Source organism: Gastrolobium bilobum, unplaced genomic scaffold, assembly GCF_033153095.1.
Source record: "Gastrolobium bilobum isolate Gb01-03AN ecotype WA unplaced genomic scaffold, APGP_CSIRO_Gbil_v1 utg14709, whole genome shotgun sequence".
NCBI classification, from domain to species: Eukaryota; Viridiplantae; Streptophyta; class Magnoliopsida; order Fabales; family Fabaceae; genus Gastrolobium; species Gastrolobium bilobum.
The window spans coordinates 153,753-167,456 of NW_026897963.1; the positions used below are offsets into that span (position 1 = coordinate 153,753).

At 35.9% G+C, this 13,704-nt stretch overlaps 1 protein-coding gene across 1 annotated transcript; it reads right to left on the bottom strand.

Moving 5' to 3' along the window:
* Positions 1–5,027: 5,027 nt before the first annotated feature.
* On the bottom strand, positions 5,028–6,176 carry LOC133311793 (probable carbohydrate esterase At4g34215). The gene is made up of 2 exons (XM_061512894.1): positions 5,572–6,176; positions 5,028–5,448 (listed from the first exon to the last, which is right to left on the bottom strand). The coding sequence occupies exons 1-2, from the start codon at positions 6,136–6,138 to the stop codon at positions 5,254–5,256; spliced, it is 762 nt and encodes a 253-aa protein (XP_061368878.1). The 5' UTR covers positions 6,139–6,176; the 3' UTR covers positions 5,028–5,253.
* Between the last annotated feature and the right edge of the window lie 7,528 nt (positions 6,177–13,704).

A 13,704-nucleotide genomic window follows, 5' to 3' on the forward strand; every position in this document is an offset into this window, starting at 1 on the left:
TTGAGCAACTGGATACGAAATTTTCCTTGTCACATGTATTAGGAGGAGTATTAATAATACATTTTAATTATAATGTCACATGTGATATTATTAAATAAAAATTAAAAAATATTTTTCTTATGTTGTAGGAAAGTTGTTACCTCATGTTGTAGAAATAAAATTATAAGTGGGACCCACGGGTAAGAGGAGAGAGAAAAAAAGAGTGGTGGGACCCACTTCTCTTTTGTGTGTAGGAAAATTGTTTATCTCATGTAAAATGAGATAAATATAATCCATAAAGATATATACTAGTCTCATTAATAAAAAATAACTTTATTATTTAATAAAATTAACATAAAATTTCATCTAATGGTAAGTTGTTGTTGGGCATTCTCATGAGACTTGAGTTCAAATCCCAGCGGTTCCATCATTGAAAATATTTTAGTGCTCGGTAAAAATTTGGGGAAGATAAAAATAAAAATATAGATTCAAATGAAATATTGCCAAAAAAATAATTAAGGTTAGTATATAAAAATAAAAAATCCAAGGAAGGATTAAGTATTCATCCAAGACCGCTTGATGGGTCAATTTCGGGATCAACTGGTCGGTATTCCAGGAGTGCTTAGTAAAAATTGGGAAAAAAAAAGTGGGTTCCTTGTTTTGAGGTGAAACTCAAGGTATTTTTGTAATTATAATTTATTTTAGGGTTATAATAGTCTTTTTTATTATAATTTTTTAATTTTTTAACTCAAAATGACGTCGTTTTAACAACGAATGTAGATAACTTATCTCCATTCACTTTAGAAAAATTAAAGCCAATAAAAATATAGATTCAAATGAAATAAAAAATGTCGTATTTAAAAAAAAAAGTATCGAATATGGTATTACTGTAGTATAAAAAAAAATCAAATTAATTAAGGTTAAAGAGTTGAAAAAATATTCGAGACCGACTTGCCTAAAAAATAATTAAGGTTAGTATATAAAAATAAAAAATCCAAAGGAAGGATTAAGTATTCATCCATATGGGACCATTGAATTTTATTCATTTACTTTTATTATCTTTTATTTTTTATTTTTTCGGAATTATGGTTGGTATCTTGGTTATCATGTTTAAGGAAAAACTATAGGGAAGTTAATTGTGAGTTAGCTCACGGTGGGCTAGTGGCTCGGCCACTCTATAAGTACGAGGTATCAATTCAAAATAAAAAATATTATTTTTCAAAATAATAATAAAAATATTAAGCTCATGGTTTTAAAAATACTTATGGCTCATTTAGCGGATATGAATGGATAGGATAAGATTGTTGGATAAGAGTAGGATAAGATATAAGTTTGATAAGTTCATATCCTATATCATATGCTTGATGTGCATTAGATAAATAGTCTGACAAGATAATGTTATCATATCTGATATTTGAGGCAGACCATATAATATCCCTTTAATAGAATTTTATTTGATATTTTAAAATTGACTTTTAAACAATTTTTTTTACTTATTTATACATTATTTATTATTTTAAAATATTAAAAGTCATAACTTTAAATATATTAAAGGGATTAATATTTGTCATTTTAATCAAAACTATATTGTGTTTTATAGTGAGAGAAACAAAAATCATGAAAGGAAAAAATGAGAGATTTTTTTAATTTATAAATTAAATAAAAAATAGTAGTTTTAATTAAAATGATTGTCCTTTAAAAGAACAAACATTTTTTCCTATATTAAAATACAAAAAATAACTTTTAATTTTTTTTATAATATTAGAAATTATATTATCACCAATTTTTTTTTTAAAAAATAAGTTTTAAATTGATTGTTGGTGGCCGGTGGCTAGTGACAGTGGTGGCGCGCGGTAGAGGTAGCTGGTGCAGTGAGTCATCGATTATATTGGTGATGATATTAGTTGTGGGGGGAAATGACAATAGGTAATGGTGATAATGTCAATAATAATCAATGACAATTATGGTGATTCATTGACAGTGATGATGGTTGGTGCCTGGTGGTTGAAGGTGCTGGTGGCCAGTATTAATCGCAGTGATGGTGAGATGGTGGCAAGTGAGGGTGGTTGGTGAAAGTGGTGGTGGTGGCAACGACGATGCCGACGGGTGGGATTGCGGTGGCTCATTGATAGTAGTGGTAGTGGTAGCGGTGACGGCTGGTGCTTTGTGGTTAAGGATGGCGGCAGCTCGAGGTGATAGCTGGTTGGTGGTGGTTGCGGTGATAGCGATAATTATGATGGTGAGTGGAGGCAATTGTGGGGAGCTAATCGATAGTAGCCGGTGACAATGGCGGTGGGTGGTGGCAATAATGGATGGTAGAGGTGGTTGATGGCCGATAGCGGTGGTGGCTGGTCGGTGGCCCCTCATGTGCCCAGTAATGTTAGTAAGGGAAGAGCATAAGGCTATATCTGGAACGAGAGATATTTGACATTTGCTATCTTATCATATCATTTTCTAACTCGAGTTGAGTCCCCCTTAGAATAGGTTATCCTATTGGATACACCATAAAATGAGACAACATGATAAACTTATAATATCCTATTGGTTCACAAAATAATGGATAAAAGCATGATATAATAACATATCATATCCTATCCCACTTATCATGTTAGTAAACTTAATTTACACCTACCAATTAATTTCTATCATGTGCCCAGATATGTTATTTAAAAACTTTATTATTACACCTGCCACTTAAGTTATTTAAAAATAAATTAAGTTTTTATATTTTTCAAAATTAATTTTTGTATCTATATATTGAGGAAAATTATACTTACAACATATTTTCGTTTATAACCTCTTATAATTATATCTTAACTGTTAATCTTCGTCAATCAATGATTATTATTTTCGCAAATCAAACTCATTAATTAATTATTAATTTATAATAAATGATAATTGTTGATTGACGAAAATCAGCAAAACATGATTGTAAGAGATTGTAAACGTAAATAAGTTATAAGTGTATAACCTTCCTCCTATATATTATTTAATTTATTAAATATGTCATGAATTAAATTGGATTATGTCAATATATTTTATTAACTTATTTTTTTGTTAAATTAGAGTGATTTTCTTCAATTTTATCTAAAACTTTAGATTTTAAATTTGTTTCACAATCAATATACAATTGATGAAGTCTTAGCACGTTACTATAAAAAGCTAGATTTCATAAGTGATGACCCTAATAATTAAACTTCTTTGATAATTTAGTATAATATGATTGAATAAAAGCTAGTACAACATGATTACAAACAATAAGTTAAAATTAAATCAAAAATTTATCCCACCAATTGGAATATAATAGGCAAGAATCAAGATTGCTCACACACGCCCATTCAGCGCTTGAATACAAGAAGTCAAGAACCAATAAATTCTGGCTTTGGCTCTCATGCAGCATTACAAGGATCTTGTATCCATCTGCGGCGGTTTGCAGTGTTCTTTTCTAAGTTTGCAATACTAAGTGTGACCCATGTTCGTACGAAAATTACTTATAAAAATTATAAAATATGGGGCAAAAGTCACGAAGACTCTATTTGTTTTTCCACAACTTTTTGTTTTAATAAATACTTATAATTTTAGGGTTTAAAGTTTACACAAATACAAAAAAGGGTTTTATAATTTTCATTTAAAATGAGAATTTGAATTTTCCTACATACACTTTGATTTTCGTGCCAACGTGAGTCCTACACATAATTTTTTCTAATATACGGGTCCCACATACTTTTTGTCTCTACAACATGAGAATTGAATTCTCATGTTGAATGAGAAATATAAAACCCATACAAAAATGGGGGAAACAGGAAAAAAAAAATTAGTTTCCTGCATACACATCAAAATTTGTGTTGTTATGTTTTATTTTTTAATAAATAATGACAGGCTCCACTAATTTCTATATCTAGAGTATGACCTAACTAATTTTATGTAACATGACATATTTAAAACTTCATAAAAATTTATGGGACCTATTTGAAATCATGCGATAAAAAAAGAGAAAAAAAAAATTAACTTCCCATATTTTTATGTATATGTAAAAGATAATTTTATTTCTCATATCAAAAATTTTAAACTCGTATTTTTATGTTTTTTAAGCATAATTTTCACTTAAAATAATAAAATCCTTCTGTTTATATTGAAAAATAAATAAAGTCGAGGAATGTAATATAACGCCGTCCTCTTTGCGTGGAGTTATCGAATTATTATATCAAGAGAAATATTGTTAATTTTTTTTTATATTCTCTTTATTATTAAATAAAATTATATGATAAATAAAATTATATGATAAATAAAATTATCTTTATAATATTAAAAATTTATATTTTACAGCTCGATTAATAGTTTTAAATTCAATTTTAGTCATATAACGAATACTTAATATTAATAATATATATATATATATATATATATATTATCATTAACTATTTATTTCCATTTGATAAAAAATAAATAATAGTTAATAATTTGTATTGCTCCTTAAGACAATCTTATTACCGCACTCTCCATCTTTGTTGATGAACGTATGAATCATTAGTCAAGGGATTTAATTTTGATTAATAAGTCATTTACTATCATTTAAAGTTGAATTATAAAAATGAGTTTTTTAAAACTCAAATTCTTCTAATATCATCAAGGGAAAAATATTTCTCCTACAATATAAGATAAACTTATCTCATGTAATCTGATCAAAAATGATGTAAATTTGGAATTTTGAAAAAAAAAAGTATTTTAATAATTTTACTTTTCTTTTATATCATGTAATTTTATTAAAATATCTTTAATTTTTTTCTTAAATTCTCAAAATGATATATCTTGGAGTTGTATGAAATAAGTTTATCTCATATTACAGGAGAAACCTTAAAACATATGTTCAATAATGACATAAAAAAAAATCTAAAATAAAATTATCTTTAAATACAAGCTTGGTTTACCAAAATAAAATAAAAATAAAACTTTAAAGATAAATATAGTTATTTATTGAGGAAATTTACCGTTCACGCCCTTAGACATGCAAAATTCATTATGCCACTACCAGCCTAGTGACCCAAACATTCATTCGATTTCAGGTTATTCAACAGCAGCAAATGCCGTTGTGCACACCAGAGTTTCGATAAAAAGTCCAAACAAGCTCATATATGGCATGCAGTACAATCACAAAGAGAAAATAAGATCCTGTGGGGCTTTGCCCCACTTCTTTACCAAAAAAAAAAAGAGAAAATAAGATCAGAATTCAAACTTGAAAAAGTGGATTGAAATTGGGGACCATTCCTAAATAGTTCATACATCGAAATGGGTAAGATAGGCCTCAGCCAGCATGTGACCCAATTGAACTTGAGCCTCCGTGGTTAGGTGAAGATTATCTTCCTTCAATTGCAATCCCTTTGCGTCCACGCAAATCACCTTTGCAAGATCAATCCCTTTTTGTGCTTCTCTCACTTTCTCTATGTACTCAGACCCTGAGGTTATTGCAACCTACATAGCATACATACATGGTACGCAATCACATCATCATAGTTAAGTAAGTGCTAATATTTTGATGTTTGTTTTGTTCCGAAATAATAATAAATAAATAAAAAACCTAGTAATTTTCGAAACCTGAATTATTGGAAGAGATGGCAAATTGAGGTCTTGACGAACATTGTGGATGAGGTTCTCCATGTTGACCCTGTAAACCTCTGCGTCATGCTCACTCGACGTGTCACTCTCTCCTTGATACCATAGCAACGCTTTGATCTCGCTATTGTTGTCGCCCTTCACGCTGTCTTTGGCTCTCTTCACCATGTTTTCATACAATTCCTCTCCACGCGCCCATTCCTTTATGGCGGTGCCGCCCACGGCGCATGGGACTAGCCCCAACTCGCCAACCACGCGCTGCCGCACCGCGTTGGCAAAGGACATGCCGGGACCCACGCCGCAAACTTTCTTGGTGTCAATGTCGGCGTGGAGGGGCTCATGTGCTGGTTCCCACTGGAGGGAGGCGCTGAGGCGGAGGATGGAAGGGTTAGGGCAGCATTCCGGTGGAACGACGCCGTCCCAGTGCTGGTGGCGGTGATGGTTCTTGATAACACCGCCACGACCGGCCATGTTGCTTTGACCGGAGAGTATGAAGATCTGTTTTTTGGTTTTGGGAGGATTGTGGTTTGAATCTGTGTTGGTTTCCATGGCTTCCACTTCCTATGAACAGTGGCTTGTCTCTTCTAAGCTTGTGCCTCTTAATTTGTGGAATCTTAACCCAAAACGAAAGTGGCTATTATTAGACAAATGAGTGCAACAAATTCAAGGGAAAAAAAAAAAAACCATAGTTATTTTTTTTTTTTTCATTCAGCGGTTCCTTTCACTGAGAAATATTTCTATGGTCCATGCCAATAAAATTTATAAAATGCTCAATCTCACACGTGGAGAGTAAAAAAATAAAATAAAAGAAAAAACAGGAATAAAATGGTCAAAAAAAAATTTTGATTATGGGTGAGATCAGAGAAAAATTACATGGGTGGAGATAATGTAAAACTTTTCCCCTTTCACGAATACTTTATTTCTTAATAAATATAAGATTTGTTTTTTCTAAAGTTACTTTAGATAATTTTATCTAATGTTCATCAAAATAACGTCGTTTTGTTGCAAAAATTATGATGTTTTTGTAATTTTAATTTATTTCAGGGTTATGATAGCTTTTATCATTTTATTTTTTTAATTTTCAACCCAAAAATAACATCGTTTCGATGAACATTAGATAAAATTACCTAAAATCGTTAGATACTTTTCCCCCATAAACATATTACCGAGAGATGGCACTAAAAATCTTTTTCAGTCTTGCAACGTGAGCATCTTAAATAACCACCTTTTGTTGATCCCAATTTTGATGGGTTTTTTTTTTTTTTTTTTACCTCTATAGCCTTCAATTTATAAAAAAATTATTATTTCACTCTTTTATCAAAATATATGACTCATTAGTCTGTCTGACTGTTAATCCTATAAAATACTCGGGTACATGGGGGATATCCGAGTATCCTTAAAAAAAAAACACTACTCGAGCACGCGAGTGGTCTACCCGAGTTTTGTTTATATTATGGGAAAAAGTTTGAATTATTTATCCGGATATAGAGGGGGATACCTTCGTAGATTTCGCGGGTAGGATTTTCTTAAAACCCAGCAAGTCATTTTTTCCAAACTCATAAAAAGGATACCCGAGTAGAGTTGCGTAAAGGGCAAAATCAGTGGTTCCTTCACCACACTAGTTGGACAAGTTTCTTCCTCTATGATCATCCTTCATCCACCCTCATGGTATTTTTTTAGTTTGGAAACAAAGAAAGGTATTTTTTTAGTTTTCAATTTTTGATGAACCCTAACCCAAATTTTGATTTTCGTTTGTGGGTACCTTTCAAGTGCCCAAATTTAGTTTAATTGTTGATTACATTTTGCATTTTGCTAGTGCTTGGACTGTTTGCTAATTTAATTTATGATTCTTGAGAATGAATTAAATTTTTTGTGTCCACGAAGAGATGTTTGATATTTGGTTGTTAATTATATTTCGATTGGTATTAGTACATGTGCATTTGTGTTTTTTCAATTTGATATTGTAACAAAATGACTGGCATACGTCTTTCAAAGAAGAAAGGGGTGGGTACAAAGAGGAGAACCAAGCGCCGACATGACGGGTCCTCATCCTCTCAGCCAGAGGCTGCTGTTCATGAGGCTCTGTTACGGACACAACCTCAAGTAGCTCAGCCCCTGGCCCAACTCCTGATGCTAGCCACTCAGCAAGGCCCATTAGGAAGAAAGGAAGCCCAGCTTGGTTGAAAGATTACACTTGTAATTGAGTTAGTAAATGAAGCGGTCAGTGATAGGTTATTGTTCTGTTGTAATACACATGGGGTAGTTACAGGTTGACAGGTGGCAATAGGTGTTAGTTGGTTATAGGTATACGTGTAAATCAAAGGGGTACAAAAGGATACCAATTGTACATGCACAGGGGGATCTGAAAATAAAACTTGAATCCTTTTTCTTCTCAAAATCTATTGTTTTCTCTTTTCCTCTGATACATTCGTATCATCTGGTGCTTTCATCTTGAACACAGTCGTGACCATGAAAATTCAGGAAATGGCTGAAGATCTTCGTTCGGAATTTCAGCGGGAGATTCAAGCTACACGTTTGGATCTGAACCAGAAACTGGAATTGTTAACCGATTCGATGATGGCGATGGACGTTCGATTGAAGGATTTCATCACTCATTCTCAACAGCATTCGGTGTCGGCGGGTTCCAGTAATCACTCTCCGATGGGGAACAAGTGTTTTCATCATGAACCTCCTGATCAACGGGTTTTGAAATCGGTTAAGATGGAAATTCCATCTTTCAATGGGTCTGACCCCAATAATTGGGTTTTTCGCGCAGAACTTTATTTCAGTATGCAACAAATTCCTCCTCACCTGAAGGTTCAATTAGCAGGATTGAAAATGGATGGACAGGCTTCTCCTTGGTTTCAGTGGATGTTCAATACCGGGACCATTAACCAATGGGAGGATTTCAAGAAGGCTGTGTATCAACGTTTTGGTGTTTCGGCTTTTGTGGATTTGAAAGGTTCTCTTTCTAAGCTCTCTCAAACAGGTCCATTAATGGAATATGTCAAAGAATTTGAAGTATTGCTAAATCAAGTTCCTGGATTTACTGATGATGTTTTAATGAGTTTTTTTGTTTCTGGTTTACATTCTGAGTTAAGGGGAGCTATTCAGTTACAATGGCCCAAATCCCTGCATCATGCAATGCAATTAGCCTATGCTTTAGAAACTCACCATGAGCAATTACGATCTTCACTTGCTGCTCATCCGAAGAAACCACCACAAACCAATACACAAAACAGTATCCATAATTCTGTTCCCTACAAATCCAACTCTTCCTTTCATCACACAACCAAACCTTTTACACCTTCTTCCTCCAATTTACCAATAAAGAAACTTTCCCCTGAAGAAATTACACGGAAAAGAGAATTAGGTATATGTTATACTTGTGACGAAAAATGGACATCCAAGCATAGATGTAAATCCCAAATGCTTCTGCTGATTGGTGAGATGGAAGAAGACCAGCCAGATACGGAGGAAGAAATTCTTTGGTCACCTGAGTCCAAAGATACAACTTTAGCAGCCACGATGCATACACTATCAGGGTCCTTTAATCCTCGAGCTATAATTCTTAATACCTGGCTCTGTGGTCATAAGGAAAGCATATTGGTTGACTCGGGCAGTTCTCACAATTTTATAAATCGTGAGTTAGCTCAGAAGTTGGCTGTTCCAATGCTTCATTCCAGGGGGATGAAAGTGTTCATGGGCAATGGCGAATTTTTGTTCTGTGACAGGAAGTGCAGCAAGGTCAATTTAGTTATTCAGAACCATTCTTTCGTAGTTGATCTTTGGGTGCTGGATTTACAAGACTTGAGTATTATTTTGGGTATGTCTTGGTTGGAAAGTTTAGGGCAAGTGACCCATGATTATGTGGAGCAATCCATGGAGTTTGTGAAGGATGGTCAAAGAATCAAGTTGCAAGGTGCTGTTGATTCCAATGATTTGTCCAGTACCAAACAATCTGCGCGAGGCTCTTGCTGTGTAATGTCTACAGTGTTTTCTGTTGACAATGAGCAGTCAATTTTGCCAGAATTGAAGGCTCTCAAGGACACTCTTCCTTCTGATTTATGGGAGGTTCTATACAAGTATATGACTGTATTTCAAATTCCTCAGTCATTACCTCCTTTTCGGGGCATGGATCATTCAATTCAATTGATGGAAGGAGCAAAACCTGTGAATGTTAGGCCTTATCGTTTTCCTCATCATCAGAAATCTGAGTTGGAGAAACAGGTATCTGACCTGCTTTCTGCTGGCTTCATCCAACCGAGCAAGAGTTCTTTTTCTTCCCCTGTCTTGTTGGTTAAGAAATCAGATGGCTCTTGGCGCATGTGCATAGATTACAGGGCTTTAAATGCCATAACAGTTCCGGACAGGTTTCCTATACCCACTATAGATGAGTTGTTGGATGAATTACTTAGTGCTACAATTTTTAGCAAGCTGGACCTTCGAGCTGGCTACCACCAAATCCGTATGCTCCCTCAAGATATTTCCAAGACTGCTTTTAGAACTCATGAAGGACATTATGAGTTCCTTGTCATGCCATTTGGGTTGACAAATGCTCCTGCCACATTCCAGGCAGCCATGAACCAAATTTTTCGCCCTTATTTGAGAAGATTTGTCATTGTTTTTTTTTATGACATTCTCATCTATAGCCATTCTATGTGTGATCATTTAGAACTGACCTTTCAATGTTTGTTGCAGCATAATTTTTATGTAAAAATGAGCAAGTGTGCCTTTGGTGTTGCTGAGATTTCTTACTTAGGCCACATTGTATGTGCTGATGGAGTGAAAGCAGATCCAAAAAAAGTGGCAGCCATGGTGGATTGGCCTCAACCCACATCAATCAAACAGCTGCGTGGTTTTTTAGGTCTTACTAGTTACTATAGAAAATTTGTACAGCACTATGCTGATATTGCTTCTCCCCTAACTGAGATGTTGAAGGCTGATAAGTTGAATTGGACACCTGCGGCAGTTGCATCTTTTGGCAAGTTGAAGGCTGCTATGAGTTCTACACCAGTCTTGGGGCTGCCAGATTTCTCCTCTCCTTTCATTGTCGAAACTGATGCATCTACAGTGGGCATTGGGGCTGTTTTGATTCAGCATTCTCGACCAATATCCTTCTTTAGCAAAAAGCTTGGGTTTCGTTTATCCAAAGCTTCTACTTATGTTCGAGAGTTGTATGCAATCACTGAGGCGGTTAAGAAATGGAGACATTATCTCCTTGGAGCACATTTCATAGTGAGAACTGATCACCAAAGCATCCGGGAATTGTTATCACAAACCATCCAGACCCCAGAACAACATAGGTATGTTCATAAGCTCTTGGGGTATTCCTTTACAATTGAATACAAACCTGGATCTTCAAACATTGTTGCTGATGCACTTTCACGACAATTTGAGTGCACTGAGCTTGGGTTTTCTCTCTCCCTGCTATCTGAACCACAATTTGGTATTGTTGATAGAATTAAAACTGAAAATTCTTCCGATCCCGAATTACTTGCCCTCCGCCAGAAACTAGCTACTGGTGTCTTGGTTGATCCTTTACTTGTGGCAAAAGAAGGTGTCCTTTATCACAAGGGCAGATTCTATTTGGGATCTCAATCCAATTTGAAGTCAGAATTGATTGAAGAAGCTCATTCTACACCTTTGGGTGGGCATGCTGGCTCTCTTCGCACCTTCCTTCGCCTATCTGCTTCTTTTTATTGGAAACATATGCGCAGGGATGTAACCTCCTTTGTTCAGCAATGTATAATCTGTCAACAGGTTAAAACTGTCACTTCAGCACCATTGGGCTTACTTCAACCCCTACCTGTTCCAGAAGCCATTTTCGAAGATCTCACCTTGGATTTCATTACAGGGCTTCCACCATCAAATGGTCATTCTGCAATTTTAGTTGTCGTAGACCGGTTATCCAAGTATGCCCATTTTATTGGGTTGGTCCAGCCATTTACAGCAGCAATAGTAGCCCGTATTTTTTGTGATCATATTGTTAAGTTACATGGTTTTCCTAGATCACTGATTTCTGATCGAGATACCATTTTTTTGAGCAAGTTTTGGCAGAAATTGTTTTCCTTGAGTGGCACTAAGCTCAAGACCAGCTCTAGTTATCATCCACAGACAGATGGACAAACTGAGGTCACAAATCGTTATTTGGAACAATATTTGAGGGCTTTTTGTGCTGAGCAACACCATAAGTGGTCTTCTTTCCTATGTTGGGCTGAATTACATTATAATTCAGCAATCCATTCATCCATTGGAATGTCCCCATTTCAGGCACTTTATGGCAGGTTACCTCCATCCATTCCTCATTATCCACGGGGCTTAGTTACTATTGAAGCCTTGGATACCCTTCTTTGCCAACGCAATGACATTTTGTCCAGTCTCAAAGAGAATTTACTCAGGGCCCAAAACAGAATGAAGAATCAGAGTGACAGACATCGTAAGGATTTGATTCTTGCTGAAGGAGATTTGGTTTTAGTTAAGTTACAACCTTATCGCCAACTGTCAGTCGTTCGTCGGTCACATCAGAAACTTGCGAAGCGATATTATGGTCCTTTTCCAGTAAAAAAAGTGATTAGTTCGGTTGCGTATCAGTTGGATCTGCCTGCCACATCCAAAATCCATCCCACTTTCCACATATCATGCTTGAAGCCTTTTCGTGGACCACCAGATGTGCACATCACCCCTCTACCTCCTATGAGTATAGACAACAGGCCAGTCCAAATGCCTCTTGCAATTGTAGCTTCTCGCACATTACTAGTTCATGGCATTCCACAGTTGCAATACTTGGTTCAATGGACGGATTCTGTTCCTGAGGATTCCACTTGGGAAACAGCTGCTGACTTACGTTTGGCTTACCCCAATATAGACCTTGAGGGCAAGGTCTCTCAAGGGAAGGAGGTAGTTGTTACGGACACAACCTCAAGTAGCTCAGCCCCTGGCCCAACTCCTGATGCTAGCCACTCAGCAAGGCCCATTAGGAAGAAAGGAAGCCCAGCTTGGTTGAAAGATTACACTTGTAATTGAGTTAGTAAATGAAGCGGTCAGTGATAGGTTATTGTTCTGTTGTAATACACATGGGGTAGTTACAGGTTGACAGGTGGCAATAGGTGTTAGTTGGTTATAGGTATACGTGTAAATCAAAGGGGTACAAAAGGATACCAATTGTACATGCACAGGGGGATCTGAAAATAAAACTTGAATCCTTTTTCTTCTCAAAATCTATTGTTTTCTCTTTTCCTCTGATACATTCGTATCAGGCTCCTAACATGCCTTTTGGATATTTATTTGAGAATGCCATTACAACACACAATAGGTTTGTGAAGTCCTTCATGAGCTGCAAAATATGTGAGCCAAATCACTGAATTCTGATTTTTTTAACATAGAGCGATTTGACATTGTGCCACTTCTTGATGAGACACATCTCTTGGTGCTTGCGGAGATGAAGTGCCCATATTCGGAGGTTATGGTGAGGGCTTTCTACCAGAACCTCCACTACCTACATGGCGAGCAGACTTCCCGCGTTTGGGATTGATATTTGTCCTGACTATCCCTATCTGGACTGAGATCCTAGGCTATGACTTTGATGCTATACCAGACGCAACCATGTATAACAGAGACTCCTATCATATTTTTGGTGGTTATGATCGGGAGGCGATTGTCGCGGAGACCAGGATGGCTAATGCAGAGGCTTGTCTAATCCTCAATGGACATGTACATATGTTATGACCAACTTGCTTGCAATGCTTACATTTACTCTCCCAAGGGCAGGTTCTTACGCGTTACTCACCCGTCCGCCACTGGAAACACCACTTCCCGTCCGACTTGCATGTGTAAAGCATGCCGCCAGCGTTCATCCTGAGCCAGGATCGAACTCTCCATGAGATTCCTAGTTGCATTACTTATAGCTTCCTTGTTCGTAGACAAAGCTGATTCGGAATTCTGCTCGAAGGTTGAGACTCAACCCAATCCATCTTATTCTGTATCCTTGAAGACTTTGGTCTTCCTTTCGCGCGTATCAATCTTGTGTCCGGGATTACAATTGGGCCAATGCCTTGTGGAATCAACGACTCATTGCCGATCGGATACCAATGTTAAGCATACACTTTAGCAATG